We start from the raw sequence: 21,437 nt of genomic DNA on the forward strand, positions 1-21,437 counted from the left end.
ACAGGGGAGGAGTGGAGACCAGCTGGTCATAGTCAAGATATGCCAGTCTCAGCTGGTCGACTGTAAAGGTCTCCTCCTTACCACCTATGTCAAGAACCAAAGTGGAGCCGTTGATCCTGATGATCATGTATGTTCCCTCGTAGGGTCATTGTAGACATACTGATAAGTCTTTAAGTCCCTGAAGATGTTATGTTGGGGCTGGCCGTGTGGTGGGGTTATTGTGGGACCAGGGACACCAGTTTCTGTCGCAAGTTCTCAAGGGTAGCCGCAGGGTCTTCTGGGCTTTTGTTGGGGACCAGGAACTCCCCTGGAATAATTAAGAGTGTGCCGTAGACCATCTCTGCCGCCGAGGCATTGAAGTTTTCCTTCAACACAGTGTGAATCCCCAGAAGGACCCTTGGCAGTTAATCCACCTAGTTGGATCTCGAGCTGGGCCATCAAGGCTGCCTTCAGGTGTCTATGAAACTGCTCCACCAACCCATTAACCTGAGGGTGGTACGCCGTGGTGTGGTGGAGCTGTGTACCCAGTAAGTTAGCCAGCGCTGCCAAGACTGCAGAGATAAATTATGCCCGGCTGTCTGAGGTTAGGTGCTCTGGGACCCCAAATCTGGACACCCATGTGTTAATGAGTATCTTGGCACAGGTTTCTGTGGTGCCTCAGGCCACCTCAAGGAGCAGTTGACCATGATGAAGAGGTATCTCACCCCACTGGAAACTGGTATCAATGTGTATGTGGTTGAACCTTCACTGCGCTGGTTCAGAAGTCTGCATGGGTGCTTTTGTGAGTCTGCACTTTTGAGGACTGGCAGTTCTTGCAGGTCTTGGCTCACAGGCTGACCTGCTTATGGAGGCTGTGTCAGATAAACCTGTTAGCCCCCATTTTAACCATAGCCCAGATTGTGAGATGCATCAGGTTGTGTATGGCGTAGAAAACCTGGCACCTTCATGCAGCCAGGGTGATGGAGCAAGGGCTGCCCGTGGAGAAATCGCACAGCAGTGTCAGGTTACCTGGGCCAAAGGGGACGTCTTCTACCCTGAGGCCAGAGACGGCTGACCTATATACAGGTATCTCAGGATCCTGCTGCTGCGCTTTGGCGAGGGCTGCATTACACCCTGGAACAGCATGTACCGACTCATGCATTGGGCGTGACAGAGCATCAGATACTGTTGCTAGATGTCCATGGTAAATTCAGACACTTAGGATAACTGCCTCTGTTGTCAGGCTAACTAACCATGGGTCCGATACCTTATGGAAGGCGAAAGTCTGCGGCTTGTGATCAGAGAAAACCTTGAATTGCCGACCCTCCAAAACGTAACAGTAATGTCTTACTGCCAGGTACAGCGCCAATAGCTTTTGGTCGAAAGCACTGTATTTGAGCTCTAGGGGAAAGGCGAATGGCAGAGGTGCCTGCTGAAAAAGGCCAGAGGTTGCCACTGGCCTTCAATAAGCTGTTCCAGTACACCTCCTACCGCTGTGCTGGAGATATTGACTGTCAGAGCAAAGAGGGCTTCTGGTCTGGGGTGTACCAGGAGGGTGGCATTGGTCAGCACATCTTTGGCACTCTGGAACGCTCTCGAAGTCTCAACGTCCCAGGTAATGTCCTTTGACTTGCCCGCCATTAGCACAAAGAGGAGTGCATGATGCGGGCCACTGCCAGTATGAATCTGTGGTAAACGTTTATCGTACTGGCAAATTCCTGTGGCCCTTTTACAGTCCATCTTTTGGCAAAGTGCTCTACCTTTTAGGGGAGGAGTGTTGCCCCGTGTTTATTTATTCTGCACCCCAGGAAGCCGATAGTGTCCAGGCCAAATTGGCACCTCGCAAGGTTAACTGTCAGCCCGAACTCACTCAAACGGGTCCACAGTTGTCTCAGGTGGGCGGCGTGGTCTTTGCAGCTGGGGCTAGTAATGAGGTTATCATCCAAATAGATAAATGCAAAATGGGAGGTCATGGACCATTGCATCCATCAGCCACTTGAAAGTATGTACCACGTTTTTCAGAGAAAAGGGCATGGGAACAAACCAAAAGGGGTTATAATTGCGGTCTTGGGGATGACCAGGGTCTGAACTGGGATTTGGTGGTAAGCCTGGATGTGGTCCACCTTGAAAAACACCCATGCCCCATGCAGTTTGGTAACGAAGTCTTGGATGTGAGCATGGGATATCTGTCAGGCATGGTGGTCTATGGAGGGGGGAGGCCCAGGGACTGTCGGAGGACCACACAATCCCCAGCTCCTCCATTTTCTTGAACTCCTCCTTCACTAGGCTGAGCTTTTCGGGAAGGAGCTGGCATGCCCTAGTGTAGAGGTGGACCCTTGATCAGAATGTGGTACCTTACCCCGTGCTTTGGCTCAGCCACAGAGAATTGTGGCACCACTATTGAGGGGATCTTCGCCAGGATGCGGGCGAATTTGTTATCTGAAAGTGTTATAGAATTAAGGTGGGGGGGGTTTGGCTTCCCCCAGAGGTAGAGTCTGAAAAGTTCTGGCGTGACCTTGAGGTCTACAAGCAAGCAGTGGGCACAATGGAAGTCGGCCCCCAAGGAGTGGTTATGCTACTGCTGTGAGGGTAAAGGTCCATGTAAGCCGGCTGTTGCCGAATCGAAGGGAGTTGGTGCGAGTCCCAAAAGTCCAAATGAAAGAACTGTTGGCTGCCCTCAGTGCTGGGTGCTGCTTGCCATTGTGGATTTTGAGGGCTGTGGAGTGCAGGATGCTTATCTTGGCGCTTGTGTCGACAAGGAAATGCCTGCCCGACAACGAGACCCAAACATAGAGGAGGCTATCACCTGGGCCAATGACGGTTGGCCAGGGCATTTCCCAGAAACCCACAGGGTGGGCGGCATCAACGGGTCTCCGCACCCTTTCACTGATGATAGTAGCAGAATTGTTCCAGGGTATTAACTTACCTCTCTGCTGGTCTTGGTCTCACAGTCGGCTGTTTGTGGGGATTGCTATGAGGTCTACGACAGCGCTGGTGTCCTTCTTCGCTCTCCAGAGCGTGTCCACCTGGCCTGCAACCTTCCAAGGGTCGCTGAAGTCCTCATCTGTGAGCAAGAATCAGATATCCTCAGGCAGCTGCTCCAGAGAGATCTGTTCAAAGAGCAGGCAAGGTTTGTGGCCCTCAGTCAAAGCAAACATTTTGCTCTTTAGGGCAGATGGGGCCCTGTCCTCCAATCAGTCCATCCATATACAGCAAGCAGGCGACATGCTCGCGCCAGAAGAGTCCGAAAGTGTGGGTTCTCAGCTCTTTGAGGGCCGCGTATTTGCCTTGTTCCAGAGGCTGGTGTAGGAAGTCTACGACTATTGCTGCTGCGTCTTGATCGAGGGCCCACACGATGTACAAGTAGCGGGTTTTGGCAGTGGCTATGTGCCAAAGCTGAAACTGAGCCTCAGCCTGCTTGAACCATTCGTGTGGCTGCAATACCCAAAACGTTGGGAGCCTGAGAGAGACAGCGTAGATGGTCACTGAACCCACCTGGTCCGTCATCTTCAGGTCCAACTGCTGGTTTTGAAGTGTGGTAAGGAGTGGCACAAGTTCCATTTTTATCTTCCAGTAACACACTGCACAGAGGCAATGATGTGGTTTGTCATTAATTAGCAACATCAACTGGTAATGGTGGTGGTGATGGTACTTGAGTTTGCATTCCATGGGTAACAAACAGGCAAGTTTTGCCAAAATTTTGTTGGCTTGACAGCATTAACAATGTTCCAGCATAGACTGATTATGTGGTATTCTGATCCCAATAAATCCTGGACCTTCCCCCTCTTGGCACAGCAATGTTTGATGGACAATTTGGACAGAATGAAGCATGCAATCTTCCACCATCCCATTACAAATCAAAGTTCAAATTTATTGTCAAAGTAAATACATGAATGACATCACATGCAACACTGAGATCCTTTTTCTTGCAGGTGCAGCACAATTTCTACTTATTGGTAGTGCAAAACACTGTACTCAAGATACATATACAAAAGAGGGAAATGTAAACAAACTGACTGCAATACAGAAAATATTGTCATGCAGTATCTGTTGTATGGAGTCACACAATATTAGATGTAAAGTGAGTAGAACAGGGGGCTAAGCATGCAACCGAGTGATGCTCCCGTGTTGATGGAGATTATGGAGGAGGCGTTGTGACCAATCCTCACTGATTGTGGTCTGGAGGTGAGGAAAACTAGGATCCACTTACACAGTGGGACTTTGAGGCCAAGGTTTTGGGAGTTTTCTGATCAGTTTTGAGGGGATGATGGTGTTGAATGGCAAACTGTAGTCAATAAAGAGCATCCTGATGTATGTGCCTTTGCTGTCCAGGTGTTCCAGCGCTTTGTGCAGACCCAGTGAGAGGGCATCTGTTGTGGACCTGGTGCTGAGATAGGCAAATTGAAATGGATCCATGCCACCACTCAGACAGGAGCTGATATGCCTCAACACCAGCGTCTCAAAACACTTCATCACTGTGGATGTGAGTGCCGCTGGTTGGTAGTCATTTCAGCAGGTTACCACACTCTTCTTAGGTACAAGTACGATGGAGGCCTGTTTGAAACAGGTGGGTACCACGCCCTGCCGGAGTGAAATGTTGAAGATATCCGTGAATACACTGGCAAGTTGGTCAGCAGAGGTTTTCATTACTCAGCCAGTACTCCGTCCAGACCGGATGCTTTCCTTGGATTCCCTCTCCTGAAGGCAACCTGCATGTCATCCTCAGATACTGATGCTAGAGGATCATCAGGGCACACGGGGTGCATAGTGGTTCTTCCTTGTTCTGATGGTCAAATTGTGTGCAGAAGGCATTGAGTTCATCTGGGAGTGAAGCTTTGCTGCCTTCTATCGCACTGGATTTGGTTTTGCAACAGATCATAATGGAATGGCAGAACAGACTCAATGGGCCAATTGGCCTATTTCAGCTTCTATACCTTATGGTCTTATAGTTATGTCATTTAGCCAAATGTTGCTGATTTTCAATCCATTTTGCACTTGTTGATCAAAAGTATGTACAATGGGTGATGGCGATCATCAAAGCCAAAACTACCTGCTGTGGATACTTGAAGCCAGTGCAGGAAGTAAATCTGACATATCCATTCAGTCTTATTGAAAGTGAATCTACAATCTGCACTGAGAACGATCACTTTTTTTTTTGCTTGGACATGGCAGAAAAGGTGCATGTTTGGTTTATGTTCTGTGTGTTCTCAGCATCGATTCCATATTCCAAGTTCCTTCATCTGTTTACATTCAAGCTCGCATCTTCCTCATTTCAAATATTCAATTATCCTCTGTCGCTGTGTCCGGATTTCCCCTTCCCCACAACTCTTTCTCCCTTCAAATTTCAGAGCATGTACAATAATTAATGAGATATCCTCGCTGATATCTTCAACCACTGCCTTTATTTGCCAAATTTCAACCAATGGGATTCCTTCCTGGCTTTCTCCTCTTCTGTCCCTGGACAAATGTTTGGTAATTCCCTCCTAAATAATCTTGCAAAACAGTTTAGATTATTTTACATGAAAGACACTAAAGGAATTTATACTGTTGAATCAAATCATATCAGAATGTTGCATTACAAAAAAAATAAAAAATAAAAAAATAATTAAAAAAAAATAAATAAAAAAATTTAAAAAAAAAGAATGTTGCATCAGCAGTCAAGTTGTCTCCTGGTAGAGGGATCCAATTTTAGCCTCATCGCCAACCCCCCCCCCCCGCCCTTTTATCATGATGGGATGAAGTGAACTGATAATCGTGCGTAGCAAACAATTAAGAGTTTAATCGGAGTCAGAATAGGCCAAAGAGCCTCGACGTCCATTCACGAAGAGTATGGCTCATCTAATTTTCATCAACATATCCAAATATGAGGTTGCATCATAGGCTGGGGGAAGAATACAGGGAAGATAATATGATGAGGTCAACTAATTGGGTGAGGGGATCAGACACAGAACATAATGTGGGGAAAAAATACAAAGTCCACCACGGGTAGAATTTTCTAAAAAAAAGAGATCGAAGCACTGGTGCTTGGAGGTACAATGACTCACTGAAAGTAAACAAAGACCACATCTGGAACAATGAGTCCAGGTTGCAAGAAAGGACAAGCTCAACAAAAAAATGATTGCTAGGATGGCCACCTTGCCATATGAGGAAATATTAAGCAGACTGGATTTATAGTTTAAAAGAATGAGGCTCAACCTCCCTGATTTCTAAAAGGGAGTGACAGACCAGACGTGAGGATGTTTTCTCTGGCTGAGGGGTCTACAACCAGAATCAATTCAAAATTTGGCACCAGCTAATCAAGAACAGATGAGAATCAGTTGCGGAGTGCAACTGAAGATGAGGGTTGATGGATATTTTAGATATTGTGGGGATCAAGGGAAAGATCAGCTGTGATCTTCCTAACTGGAAGAAACTCGGGTCCATTCCTATCCTTGAACCAGTGAAACCTTTTCTTTTATAAAATGAGAATTTCAAATTAATATTGCTATTAGCATATTAACAGCAAAAGATTTTATTTTTTTCTAGAATAATTAATTCTTTTACAATGATTAAAAGTGGACTGTTCACTTTCAGAGCCAGACTATTACCAGTCACACTGAAAGGACAATTAGATATATTTAAACCTACAAGTAGCAGAAAATTAATATGCAATTTCCTGTTTGTTATGTACATTGAAATGCCACACAAAAGCAGATCACATTACAAAGTTTTATAAAAATACATTTAAAAAAAATTATAAGAGCAATATTCACTTTTTATCTGATTGTGCACTGTTCTTGGCGCAGATGTCATCCACTTTCAAGTCATCAAAAATGATGGGACCTTGATCCAAATTGTCCTCTGTTCTGGGGTCTTCTGCATCTGGAGACTTGCATGAAGGAATGCTTGATAGAGAGGGTCTCTCTGAAGCATTTAAAAACATTCTTTGATGTTTTAATTGTCAAGTGCAAGTTTGACCAACTGGCCATAGGCAGGTGTCAGATTAAGGCCAGAACACAATTTGGTTACAATGCCTCTGTAGTAATTAACTCAACCCCATATAAAAATGCAACTGAACCATTTTAGGAAACAAATGGAAATTAGTACTAATGAAGCCTTACCTGGAGAGAGAAAGGCTTCAGTGCCAGATAAGTTGCAAGGTTGAAGTTTATTGTCACCAAGATGCAGTGGGGATGTTTGTTTTGCAAGAAGTCCAGTTGGACATCCCATATCTAGCACAGCAAGTAAGACAATTTAGAAGTGCAGAGTTATTGATTGATCAGTTGGTAGGGAGCACAGGTGACATCATTTTAATAGCATGTGGTTAATTCAGGATATTTTTACTTGAATCCACACAGAGATTCTTGACTCACATATTTTATTAACTTTTTTTGGATGTTTATCCAATCCTTCTGGACAACTATATTGCAACAGAAGCCTTGCCTGTGTCACATCATTTTATAATTTTATTTAAGAATTAAAGTAGCAAATCTTTTAAATAAACATGTGCTTTAACTTTTAATTCTTTGAGTCATTCTTCTTAATGTTTCTGAATGTTAAAAGCGTTGTTTTGCGATGATTAATAGATTAGCTGGCAATTGTTTTCCTTAATTTCTGTGAAGGGGATTAGCCTGATTCTACCACATGACTGGATTCTTCAATATGGAGGCCAGTACCAGAGGAATCCACACAAGTGCACCATCAAGAGCCCAGAAACACAAAAGGTTGCAGAAAGTGGCAAACATAACCAAGTCCATTACACTGCATGACCTCCCATACAGTGATGACATTCACATAAGGCATTGACTTAAGGCGGCAACCAACATCCTAAAGGACCCCCATCACCCTGGTCACAACCACTTCTCGCTGTTACCTTCGGGTAAAAGGTACAGAAACCTGATCTCCAGCCCTTCTAGATTCGAGAAGATTTTTTTCTCCAAGTTACCTGGCTCTTGAACCTCCTCATACCTGGATCACCATGAGATCTGTCTGTACTATTAAAACAAAATCTCTTTTTTCTTGTAACTGCACCTGCCAATATTTACCTAATCTACCCTTTTATATTTATTGTCCCTTTTTCTTTCTTGGATATTGTGGCAATTTAATTCATAAATTAAATATCTGTTTGGTTGCAGAAAGCAAAAATTTTGGAGGATCTACCCTGTACAATAACTTCTCATATCATCTCAGCCTTGATAAGTAGTTGAGTGCTGAGAACAGGTGCCTCTCCATTGCCAGGAATTCCTGGAGCAGTCACCCCTAACTTTATTTAGGAACACTTGTCAAACTTCAACTGATGAACACTCAAGTTCAATCTGATGCAAATCAAATACTCACTGTGTTCTGCCTGGGTTACTCCTGGAATTGAGGTCTCTTGGGAACAGCTGGGGTTCACAGGGGTGAGTGAGATTCGCCTAGAAAAACAGGAAAGGGTTTACACTAGGCATCTCCAGAATGACAGATCAGGATATACACAGAAAACACACAACTTCTAGAGCAATATTTGCTGTTGCTCACTGCAGAGATGAGTGTGCACAAAGAAGGTGGCGTAAATACTCAGCAATACAGGCTGCGTCTGTGGAAAGAGAATCAGAGACAATGTGTCAGGTCAAATGAGCTTTTTCATCAGAATCTGGAATGTGAGAAAACAAATTGGTTTTAAGTTGCAGAGGGGGTTGGAAAAGGATGGACAAGCTAGAAAGTGAGGTCAGTATTTACAACCACTCTCATTTTCATAGTCCTGATGAAAGGACTACAACATGGAATGGTAACTCTCTACATTTCCATAGATGCTGCTTGAACTGCCGAGTATTTCTGGTTTTCATTTCAGATTTCTGGCATCTGCAGATTTTATATTTTCATTCTCATAGACAGGACAGAGATGAAATTCACAAAATAGTGCCCCAGTGACTTCATTTCCCACCAGCTAAGAGGACCAGAAAACATGGGGCAAGTTGTCACTGCACTGTGGCCTGCTCTGTACTGTCAAAGGTGTTTCTCCCCATCACACAGTTAGCATGGTGCTTAACGCAACACAATTACAGTGCCAGCGAACCAGGTTTGAATTTGCTGCTGAGGGTAAGGAGCTTTAAGGTTCTCGTTTGCATGGGTTTACTCCCTCATTCCAAATACACATGGGTGTATTTGGGAGGCGTGGGTTCATGAGATAGAAGGGCCTGTTGCTAAGCTGAATCTCTAAATTAAAAAGCAAAACTTAAAAATTTAATTGACTGTCTAGTACAATCAATTTTGTGGATGGATTTTCATACATAAATCTCATCAAGTAATCAATTATGATCTCTGATATCACTATAACTTCAAAAACAAGTAAGCCAATGTAAATTAGGGTGACTTTTTAATATCCTGTTTTTAAATTAAATCACAAAAACTAATAATTCTTTGAATATAAAGTTGCAAATAATGTGAATATGAAGTTAAACAAAAATATCTGCATAAATGCAATGCACAAAAGTACTGGAGTAACTCAGGTCACTCAGCATCCATAGGAAGTAAAAGGTAACCAATTTTTTTTTAATTTTAAATTTCGACATACAGCACAGTAACAGGAGCTCTCAAGTTCGTGCCGCCCGATTTACACCCAATTAACCTGCAACTCCCAATATGTTTTGAACGGTGGTAAGAAACAGAAATCTCCAGGTAAGACACAGGGAGAACGTATAAACTCCTTAAAGACAGCACAGGATTCGAGCCCCAGTCCGAATTGCTGGCGCTGTAAAGGTGTTGTGCTAACTGCTTCGTCAACCATGCCACCCTTTTTGGGTCTGAATCCTTCATCAGGAATCAGGCCTAAAATGGTTGCCTTTTACTTCCTATGGATGCTACGTGACCTATTGATTTTCTTCAGCCTATTTGTGCATTGCATTACTGTATTGTTTAAGATTTTAAAGGTAATAACTATCCGATAACACCTCCACTGACTTTTTTTACGATTGGCAAAAGTTATTCAGTAGCTTGTGCAGAATCTGACAGGATGGTAAGTGGACAAGTGGAGCCAGGATTCGAGAGGGCACTGAGACAAGAATGGCTCCCAAAGGGCCTCGGGCATTGAGGCTTCCTGGTTGAATTAGAGGTTTGGATCTGGAACTCGGGTTGCCAATGGATTGAACAGGAAACTGCGGCTACAAAGGCTGCAGGAGCGCTAGAAGCGAATCCACGGGCATTTAGTATCTCTGAAGGGACTCTTCTGCCTCCCTTTCTCTTATTGTTCGGGGCGATGGCCAATTCTTTGTCTGATGGCAGACAAAAGTTGAAGTATGTCATGTATATTACATTTCTAACGTGACTATAAAAGGAATCTTGAAAGTCACTTTTTCTTTTTGAGAATGGGAATTTCAAGTAGGTCTTTCTATCTGCATATTAACAGCACAAGATTTTAATTCTCTCCAGCATAATTTAATACTTTGCATAGTGAGTAAAATTGGTCTGTTCACTCTTCAAAGCCAGCCCATTACCACTTACACTAAAAGGACAGTTAGACATATTCAAACCCATAACTACCAGAAAATTAATATGCACTTTCCTATTTGTTATGTATATTAAAAGCCACAGCAAAATGGATCACATTGCAAAGTTTTATAAAAATACAGGTTTGAAAAAATTATCAGAGCAACGTTCACTTTTTATCTGATTGTGCACTGTTCATTTTGCAGACATCATCCACAGTGGTGGGACTTTGATCCAGATTGTCCTCAATTCTGGGACGTTTTGCATCTGGTGTCTTGCATGAAGGATCGCTTGATGGAGAGGGTCTCTCTGAAGCACATAAAAACATTATCTGGTGTTTAATTTTCAAGTGCAGGTTTGACCAACTAACCAACAACTTGGTTACAATGCCTCCATAGCAAATTAACTCAACTCCAGACAAAAATGCAATTGCACCATCTTAGGAAACAAATCTAGAGAACTCAGCACTAATGAAGCCTTATCTGCAGATACAAAGTTTTCAGTGCCTGAGAAGTTGAAAGGTTCAAGTTTATTGTCAGTGGGGATATTTGTTTTGCAAGCAGTCCAGCTGGACGTCCCATACCTAGTACACCAAGTATCAGTATAAAAGTCCAGAGTTATAGATAGATCAGTTGGTAGGGAGCAGAGATGACATCATTTTACTAGTATATGGTTCATTCAGAATATTTTTACTTGAATCCATTCAGAGATTCTTGACTCACATGTTTTATTGACATTTTTGGTGGAAACATCCAATCCTTCAGGACAGGTATATTGCAATAGACAGAAGCCTTGCCTGTGTCAGGTCATTTCTATAATTGTATTTAAGAATTAATTAAATGAGCAAATATTTTTAATTAAACATGATTCTTTATTCATAATTTTCTGAATTGTTTTGTGATGGTTTCAAAAGGCACTAGGTATAGTTTAGCTGGCAATGTTTTTCCTGCATTTATGTGAAGGGACATCCTGGCTCTACCACATGACTGGATTCTTCGATATGGAGGCTGGTGCCAGAGAAATCCACAGGATCAAGACCCCAGGAATGCAAAAGGCTGAAGAAAGTGGCAAATGTAACCGAGTCCAGTATACTGTACGACCTGACATCCATATGAGGTGACAGCCAACATCATAACGGACCTCCGTCACCCTGGTCACAACCACTTCTCAATGCTATCTTCAGGTAAAAGGTACAGAAACCTGATGTCCAACACTTCTAGATTCAAGGTTTTTTTTCTGCAATTTATTTGGCTCATGGTACCCTTACCATGATATAAACTACTCTGGGACCACAATGAGATCTGTTTGTACTACTAAAAAAAACTTTTTCTCTTGTAATAACTGCATATGCAAATGTTTAGTTATCTATTTTTTAATATATAGGGTGGCGCAGTTAGAATAGCGGTTAGCGAAACGCTGTTACAGCACCAGCGACTGGCACCAGGGTTAAAATCCTGCACTATCTGTAAGGAATTTGTACATTGTCCCCTTGTCTGCATGGGTTTCCTCCAAGTGCTCCAGTTTCCTGCCACTGTTCAAAAACGTACTGGGGGTGTAAGACAAGTGGGTGTAAAAGGGTGGCATGGCGCATGGGCTGAAAGGGCCTGTTACCGTGCTGTGTTTCTAAATTTAAATTTTATATTTATTGTCCCTTTCTCTTTCTTGGATATTGTGGCAATTTAATTTATACTATAGTTGCATATTTTAAATAAATGTTTGGGTGCAGCACATTTTGGTAGATCTATACACTGTACTTGTGTACTGTACTGTAAATTCTCCTATCTTCTCAGCCTTGATGAGTAGTTGAATGCTGAGAACAGGTGCCTCTCCACTGCCAGGAAATCCTGGAGCAGTCACCCTTAACTTTATTTAGGAACACTTGTCAAACTTCAACTGATGAACACTCAAGTTCAATCTGATGCAAATCAAATACTCACTGTGTTCTGCCTGGGTTACTGCTGGAATTGAGGTCTCTTGGGAACAGCTGGGGTTCACAGGGGTGAGTGAGATTCGCCTAGAAAAACATAAAAGACTTTACACTGAGCAGACACACAACTTCTGGTGTATTATTGCTGATACTCACAGCTTACTCGTAGAGTTGAGTGTGCACAAAGAAGGTGGCATAAATATTCAGCAATTCAGGCAGCATTTGTGGAAGGAGAATCAGGTCAAATAACCTTTTTCATCAGAATCGGGAACATGAGAAAACAAAATGTCTTGAAGTGGCATTGAGGGTGGGAAAAGGATGAACAGGATAGAAGGTGAGGGCAGGATTTACACCACTTTCTCATTTTCATAGTCCTGATGAAAGGACCACAACATGGAATGGTAACTCTCTACATTTCCATAGATGCTGCTTGAACTCCCGAGCATTTCTGGTCTTCATTTCTGCAGTTTTTATATTTTCATTCTCACATACAGGAGAGATGAAATTCACAAAATGGTGCACCAGTGGCTTCATTTCCCACCAGCTAAGAGGACCAGAATGTGGGGCAAGTTGTCACTGCACTGCGGCCTGCTCTGCACTGTCCAAGGTGTTTCTCCCCACCACACAGTTAGCATGCAATTACAAGGCTGGTGACCCAGGTTTGAATCTGTCGCTGTCAGTAGGGAGCTTCAACATTCTCCCCTTATCTGTGTGGGTTTACTCCCACATTCCAAAGATATAAGGTTAATTTGTCACATGGGTGTATTTGGGAGGCAAAGGATCATGAGATGGAATGCCCATTGCTGTACTGTATCTCCAAATTAAAATGCAAAACTTAAAATAAAATTTTAATTGACTGTCCAGTATGATCAATTCTGTGGATGGATAAAGTTTTTTCATACACAAATCTCATCAACTAATTAATAGTTCTGATCTCACTGTAACATTAAAAGCATAAACTGATAGTAAATTAAGGTAACATTTTAATATCCTTTTTTAAAATTAATCCACCAGAACTACCAATTCTTTGAACACTAAAACTGAAAATAATGTTTATGTGGTTAAATGTAAAAAAAAAACTGCAGATGTTGGAATCAAGTGCCACACACAAAAGTGCTGGAGAAACCCAGCGGGTCATGCAGCATCCAGAGGAAGCAAAGTTTTGGGTCTGAACCTTTCATCAGGAATCAGGCCCAAAATGGTCATCTTTTACTTCCTCTGGATGCTGCGTGACCTGCTGATATCCCCCAGAATATTTGTGCATTGTTTAAGATTTTAAAGTTAATAACTATCTGATAACATTTCCACTGACTTTTTTTGATGATTGGCAAAAGTTATTCAGTAGCTTAGGATGGCAAGTGGAGTCAAGATTCGAGAGGGTGCTGAGGGCAAGGAGGGCTCCCGAAGGGCCTCGGTCACTTAAGGCTTCCAGATCATATCGGAGATTTGGATCTGGAGCTCAGGGTGCCAATGGATCAAACAGGAGTCTGTGCGGCTGCAGAGGATGCGGCAGTGCTGGAGGCGAATTCACAGGCACTCAGTGACTCCGAAGGGACTCTCTTTTGATTCTCTTTCTCTCTTACTGCAAGGTGTGCCATTGACTCTAATGGTGAGTCTTTGCTTTACCACAGGAAGAAGGAGATTTTGTTTAATATTGCATGACAATAAAGCAATCTTGAATCACTGGTTACATGAAAAAACTTACTTTACTGCAAGACAGTTGGTTAAAGAGATAATGGTATCAGGTTGCAGAGAAGGAACCCAGATGTTTCTGTGACATAAGGTATATATAATGAAGGCTTAGCACTTTTCCAACCAACTAAAAAGCACAAGATACCCCGGAGTCGATCATTAAATGCACATAATAACCCTGAACTTGAAACAGTTGTTCTTTACAGCTGTCACCCTTCAATCTATTATTTGTGAAACACATTCATGATAATAAGATTTCACAGTGCCTTTGCTACATCCTATTTATGCCAATATACAGTGCCCTCCATAATGTTCAGGACAAAGACACTTTTTTCCTTTATTTGCCCCTGTGCTCCACAGTTTTAAATTTGTAATCAAGCAATTCACATGTCATTAAAGTGCACATTCCGGATTTTATTTAGTTAGTTGTAAACATTTTGGTTTGACCATGTAGAAATTACAGCACTTTTTATACATCGTCCCCTCATTTCAGGGCGCCATGTTTGAGACATTTGGCTTCACAGGTGTTTGCGATTACTCAGGTATGTTTAATTGCCTCATTGGTGCAGGTCCAAGAGAACTTTTGATTACCTTTGGAGTCTGCAGTTGCCATTTTTCAACATGAGGACCAGAGTTTGTGCCAGTGAAAGTCATGGAAGCCATTAAGAAGTTGATAAACAAGAATAAAACAGTAAGAGACATTGCCCATTCCTTAGAATTACCAAAATAATATTTGGAACCTCATTAAGAAGAAAGATTAAAACAAGAGGACATGAGTTAAGAATTAAGGGGCAGAGGCTTAGAGGTAACATGAGGGGGAACTTCTTTACTCAGAGAGTGGTAGCCGGGTGGAATGAGCTTCCGGGAGAAATAGTGGCGGCGGAGTCAATTGTATTATTTAAGAAAAGGTTGGACGGGTATATGGATGAGAAGAAGATGGAGGGTTATGGGCATTGTGCAGGGAGGTGGGACTAGAAAGGGGTGTTTGGTTCGGTGCGGACTGGAAGGGCCTAATGGCCTGTTTCCGTGCTGTAATTGTTATGTTATGTTATGTTATGATGAGCACAGTAATGACAAAGGGTCTGGTATTCCAAGGAAGACCTCCACTAATGATAGAATTCTCATCATAATGAAGAAAAATCCTCAAACGCATGTCCAACAGATCAGAAACACTCTTCAGGAGACAGGTGCGGCTATGTTAATGACTACTGTCCGTGGATAACTTCATTGAAAGAAATACTGAGGCTACACTGCAAGATGCAAACTATGGCTTTGGATCTTGGGCAGTTCCTTTAAGCCTCCACACTTGGCTCTTGCCATCACTCTGATACAGGTTAATCTTGGTTTCATCTGCCCACAAGACTTTTTTTTTACAGAAGTCTGCTGCTCTGCAAAATAGTTCTTAGCCAAATATAATCTGGCCATCCATTCTGTGGCTAACAAGTGGTTTGCATCTTGCAATGCAGCCTCTGTATGTCTTTCCATGAAGTCTTTTGCAGAGAGTAGTCATTCACATATCCACACTGGTCTCCTGAAGAGTGTTTCTGACTTGTAGGATAGTTTGGGGATTTTTCTTCATCAGCAGTGAAGATCTTCTTTGGCATTCCAGTCTCTTTGAGATTACTGAGCTCACCAGTACGCTCTTTCTTCCTAATGATGTTCCAACTGTTGATTTTGGTAATCCTAAGGTTTGGGCAACTTCTCACAGTTTAATTCTTCTTTTTCAGCCTCATAATGGCTTCTTTGACTTTCTTTGGTATAATTCTGGTCCTTGTATTGAAAAATGGCAACTACAGACTCCAAAGGTAATCAAAAGCTGTAAAGCAAGCTGAGCTCTCTTAGACCTGCACCAATAAGGCAATTAAACATACCGGAGTAATCACAAACACCTGTGAAGCCAAATGTCCCAAATATTATGGTGCCCTCAAATGAGGGCTGCAATTTCTACATGGTCAAACCAAAATGTGTACAAATAACCTGGAATAAAATCTGGAATGTGCACTTTAACGACATGTGAATTGCTTGATTATAAATTTAAAACTGTGGAGCACAGGGGCAAATAAAGGAAAAAAAGTGTCTGTCTCAAACATTATGGAGGGCACTGTTGAGCCAACACACAGGCTGCTGCCTGTGGCATGGAATCCTGCAATCCTCTTCCCAAGGAACAGCAAGGGGCAGTCTCTGCATCATTTGCTCTGCATGTGTGGGTGGCACAGAGTTGATCAAGAGCCAGTGACCATCTCAAAGGTCAATGGTGGATGGTAGCACACTCTTGATCTCTGGTAGATTCCGATTTATTGTTTTTTTGGCATGTGTACCATTGCGGAGCAAATCTTAAGTTTTGCGTGCTATCCAAGTAGTTGCCGCTCATGGCACCATTTTGGATTTGTGCTCTTACTGAAAACTTCACGGTCGTCACCTCCTTCCAGCAGCCTCAACGTTTAGCGTGAACATAACTAGCAGTAGTAAGCAACTCCGCCCTCTGTCTGATCCACTGTTCCATACACTTACGGCTGATCTTCAACTTCAGTGAACTTCCCTGCATGTATATATATTCCTTCAATACCAACACAAGTGGTCAGCAGGAACAAAACCAGCCCACTGGGGTCACAGCACGGAACAGGCACTTTGGATAAACTTGCCCATGCTGACCACATTGGGTTTCTTACATTTGCCTCCATTTGGCCCTTGTCCTTCCAAAGCCTTCCCATCAATGATCTGTTCAAATATTCTTTTGAATGTTGTAACTGTACCTGCTTCTCATTCCAAATGAGGACCACTTTCTGGGAAAAAGTTATACACCTCTTAAATCTCTCCCCTTCCAACTTAAACCAATGCCCTTCCCCTGGCAGAATCTACTCCCCTTAATAACTTCTTTTTTGGCCCCTCCCACTTTCTCCAAGTCAAAGACATAGTCATGGGACTCACAGATATGTCTGTCCTTTTGTCGAAAGTCTTACCTGAAAGCCTGTTCTCTTCCCTCTCCCTCCCACATTTCCTCTCCTCACCTTTGTATTGAGACTTGCACCAGTTTTACCAGATGCCTGATGAAGGGCTGGGCTCGAAACATTGGTTCCCTTTTACTTCCTATGGGTAATGTGTGACCTGCTGAGTTTCTCTCGCTTTTTGTGCTTTGCACTTGATCCCAGCATTTACAGACTTTCCCCTCTAGTTCTAGAACTGTCTAACCTGGTGAATAAGACACAAAACCATGGAATTAAATCTGCCTATTAGACCAGCCATGAAAAAAAAATGGAATTTTCAAATCTCATTCCACCTGTAGAGTTGGGAGTACCTCCACATTACAAGCCTTGGCTTCCCTTGTTCCTACCATTAGGAAATGGGAATTGAACACAGTACGCTGAAAGCTAATGAATCCAAAATGTAAACTGTTTCTCGCTCTCTACAAGGATTACAGTCCTACAGAGGACTGCCAGCATTTCTATTATTATTTCACCTTTCCAGCACCTTTTTTTTTTGCATATGTACATGTTACCTTTCATCTGCTGGAAATCTATGAGTGAGCATTTGAAAATAGAGGCAAGGGAACTACATGAGCAATGTAAAATGTCAGCACAGGCAGGGTTCAGCTTTACCTGGGCCCCAGGCTGTTCCTGGGTTTACTCCAAGCTTCTAATGTGTTCAATGTGATCCTCCTGGATTGCGAGCTCTTGCTACCCTGTGTGGCAGACTGTGGAGATTTTGTATCCACTGAGGTTGGGGAAGTTTTGGCAGCAAGAGAAGCACTGGGAGATACTTTTGCAGCTGCATTGGGCGTCTTCAGCTGAGCAGGGGTTCTTCCGTCACTTTGCTCCGCATTCCTATTGGTCGTACTGCACTCTGTCTGCTTTGGAGTTTGAGGAGTCATCCTGCTTGCTTGTCCCTTCTTCGTTTTCCTCTCCACATTGCCAGGAGTTTGCACAGACAGCACTGGCTTTTCTTTCAGAGGTATGCCCAGCTCACTTTTCCCAAATGTGATGAAGGAGCAGTACCCGTCTGTGGATGATATGGTGAGGTAGGTCCCATCTCTTGACCTAGTTAAATGAATTTGAAAGTTATGTTAGCAGGCTGTCCCTTCTGAAGAAGTACAAGGAGGGTGGAAGAGGGAACAGATGGGAAACTTATGTTAACAATATTAACTTGATAGAAATTCACAAAATAAACATACACCCAGACACATGACCCCAGGGTTGACATGTTACAACAGTACAAGATGTTGGTGAGATGACACTTGGGAGTAGTGGGCACTGTATTCATCACCCAACTGTTGAAAAGATAACATTAAGATGGAGAAGGTACTCACTGTAAATGTGTGGAAAAGAAAAAGTGTATATCATGGCTATTGTGATTTATGGTGTGAAAAATAAAAAATTTAAAAAAAAAAAAAAGTTAAACCTGCCAGCTCCTCGGATCGGTGGCAAATCCATAGTGATGTCACCACCCTGTCCTGTGGAGCCCGGGATGAGATGAATATAAAGCTCAAATAAATAGTTTTGTGTTGACTGAAAAAAACAAAAAAGATGGAGAAGGTACTGAAAAGATTTGCAGGAACATTACTAAGACTGGAAGGCTTGAATTATAAGGAGAGGCTAGATAAGTTAGGACAATTTTCCCTGGAGCAAAGGAGGCTAAAGAGGGGGACTATATAGATGAGTTATACAATCATGAGGTACACAGGTAAGGCCAAAAGCCTTTGTTCCAGGGTAGGAGAGTCAAAAACTAGAGAGCAAAGATTTAAAGTGAGAGGGAAAAGATTTACTTTTTAAATTTAATTTTAGAAGTACAGCACTGTAACAGGCCCTTCTGCCCCATGAGCCTATGCTGCCCAATTATTCTCGATTGACCTACAACCCCAGTATTTATTGAAGGGGCATTTTCTTCACCCTGAGGCTGGTAGGTGTGTTGAATAAACTGCCAGGGGCAGAACAATTGTTACATTTAAATATTTAGACAGGAACATGGATAGGAAATGTTTAGAGGGATACAGGCTGAACACAGGCAAATGGGGACCAGCTTGGTCAGCATGGACTAGTTGGGCTGAAGGGTCTGTTTCTGTACTGTAGAACTCTATGATCCAAATTAGTCTTTAGAGTAGTTTTATTCTGAAATTCTCCATTAAATTTCCAAATTCACTTGCCTCAAGAGAGTGGGGAGCACATAGTGTAACAGCACATGGTTTTGGGAGCTGAAACATTAGTGATGAGGCACAGGATTCACTCTCCACCTTCTAGCAATTTTCACCACTGGGGTGGCACTGGATTTTCTCCAAGAGCTCAGTTTCTTCCCACCGTTCAAAACGCACTGGGGGTTTGAAGTTAATTGAGTGGCATGTGCTCATGGGCCTGTTACTATGGTGTCTATCTGAATTTAAAATATAATAGATGTAGGGGTGGACTTACACAGTGACTAAAACCCTGCAGCACGTCACCCAAGGGTAACGAGTTTCTTGAAGGAGACGGCCTGCACTTCCAACACGGCATATGGTGCACTGTCTAATGTGGGTTAGAATATTTACTACTGAGGCTGGTTACAATATTCAAATATGAACACAAATTCGAGAAACACTGAAACTATAGATGCTGGGATCTTGACCAAAGAGAAGCTAGAGGGACTCAATAGTTCAAGCAGTATCTATGAAGAGAAACGGTCAGTCAACATTTCATCAAGACTAATGCAAGTTTATTGGGAAGCATACAATTTTAGGCAAACTAAATAGTTGGAGGAACTCAGCAGGTCAGACAGCATCCATGGCCAGAAATGGTCGTCAACATTTCCAAACTGTACCCTATATTAAGAGTCTTAAGAAAAGGTGCAATCCTGAAACACTGAGCGACCATTTCTATCCATGGATACTGTCTGACTTGTTGAGTTCCTCCAGCTATTCTTTGTTTGCTCAAGATTCCAGCATCTGCAGCTTTTGTGTTTTTCTACAAGTTCAAGCTATGTCTATAAAGAAATGTGTAGCGGTGCTATAGACGACAACTCCCAGAAGTCCAGAGAATCAGCATGGGACATCATGACATGCAGCGTGTGATTCATTGTTTTAAAAGAATATGCACGTGACTTGAGTAAACGAGTTCTGATTTACCTGCATTTGTGTGTGTCATTATTTCACGTTCATCAGCCACCACTACATTTTCAGTGGCTACAAATGATGACCCCCAACAGGTTCTAAAACGAGCTTTTGGTCCATATGGATACTGCATCTGTTGCTGTTAAGCAACATCCCTTCTGGTTGGTGGAACCAAAGCTATGGTTCAACAGGCTGAGGCAAAATTTCACTTCAGGAAGATTGAGGTGGACGTGACTTGCTATTATCACTTCGTCAGTGCCTTGGACCAACTGCCAAGCAAGTTGGTAATGACCTGTGCAATTTAGCGGAGCTACCCTAAAAGTGCTCCTGCTATGAATTTACGGCATGTCCCACAGAGAGAGGGCCGCCAGACTGTTACATATGGAGGATTTGGGTGACTGCACCCCGTCCGAACTAATGGATGACATGCTTGTTGGCATCTGGCCAACAGCTAGAGATTATTCGAACAGTCTTCCTGGAGAGGATGCCAGAAGACATTATTATCACAGAGTTCTTTTGAAGTCCCCAGGGCAGTAGCTACAGAGGCAGATGTCCTGTGGCTGGCAAAAAAAACCACACACACCAAAAGGTCTTCAGACAGTCACTGCATCACAGCTGTAGCACCCAGCACCTCCGTTGTTGACACTACTTCCAAAGCCAATGCTCTCAACACACCAGCTCCTATAACGAGGCAATGTCTCAAGTCAAGCAGACAGCCTGTCGACACTTCCACCTGGTGTTTTTACCAACAACATTGGGGAGTCAATGCACATAGGCGCCTGCCACCCTGTGTGTTCTGGGAAAAGTTAATGGCTGCGACAGTTCGCTGAAAATCTACGAGCCTTCTCTATGTATGGGATCAGCTATCCCAACATAAATTTTTGGTGGACACAGGATTGGAGGTTAGTGTTTTTCCAGTAACCAGTTTTGATACACATTATCAGTTCGAACGGAACATTTACACATGGCCTTTTATTATAGCGGCAGTGTCACGACTGCTACTCAGGGCCGATTTCCTTAGAGCTCATTCGTTTATGATTGATTTATAAGGGTGTCAGCTGGTGGATAGTTCTACCTTTCAAACTATTCGCCTGGCAGAATTGTATGTTCCTACACTATGCCTTCAAGCCCTGTGCAAGACTGTTGATAAGTTCTCCAGACTTGTAGAAATTTCCTGAAAATACAACTCTGCAGTTTTCGACCGCCACCATGAAACATGAAGTATTTCTACCAAAGGCCCTCCCATTCATGCTAAGGCACGTCACTTGCCTCTGGAGTAACTGGAATTAGCTAAACAAAAATTCCACAAAATGTAAGAGCTGG

General features: G+C 42.9%; 1 protein-coding gene across 3 annotated transcripts in view; it reads right to left on the reverse strand.

Annotated features, from left to right (window-relative positions):
• Positions 1 to 3,829: 3,829 nt before the first annotated feature.
• chaf1b (chromatin assembly factor 1, subunit B) overlaps positions 3,830 to 21,437 on the reverse strand; it is a 60,268-nt gene continuing 42,660 nt past the window's right edge. Inside the window, exons 12-18 of one of the 3 annotated variants that reach the window (XM_069888956.1) lie at positions 17,638 to 18,075; positions 12,360 to 12,436; positions 10,596 to 10,731; positions 8,296 to 8,372; positions 7,080 to 7,190; positions 6,732 to 6,882; positions 3,830 to 5,314 (exon numbers count right to left, since the gene is read on the reverse strand). In XM_069888956.1, coding sequence (XP_069745057.1) covers positions 5,260 to 5,314; positions 6,732 to 6,882; positions 7,080 to 7,190; positions 8,296 to 8,372; positions 10,596 to 10,731; positions 12,360 to 12,436; positions 17,638 to 18,075 — 1,045 coding nt within the window. In that variant the 3' untranslated portion in view covers positions 3,830 to 5,259. Of the gene's footprint in view, positions 5,472 to 6,731; positions 6,883 to 7,079; positions 7,191 to 8,295; positions 8,373 to 10,595; positions 10,732 to 12,359; positions 12,437 to 17,637; positions 18,076 to 21,437 lie in introns of all 3 variants that reach the window. The other 2 variants (XM_069888955.1, XM_069888954.1) reach the window with 2 other exon arrangements.

Source organism: Narcine bancroftii, chromosome 7 (assembly GCF_036971445.1).
Source record: "Narcine bancroftii isolate sNarBan1 chromosome 7, sNarBan1.hap1, whole genome shotgun sequence".
NCBI lineage: Eukaryota > Metazoa > Chordata > Chondrichthyes > Torpediniformes > Narcinidae > Narcine > Narcine bancroftii.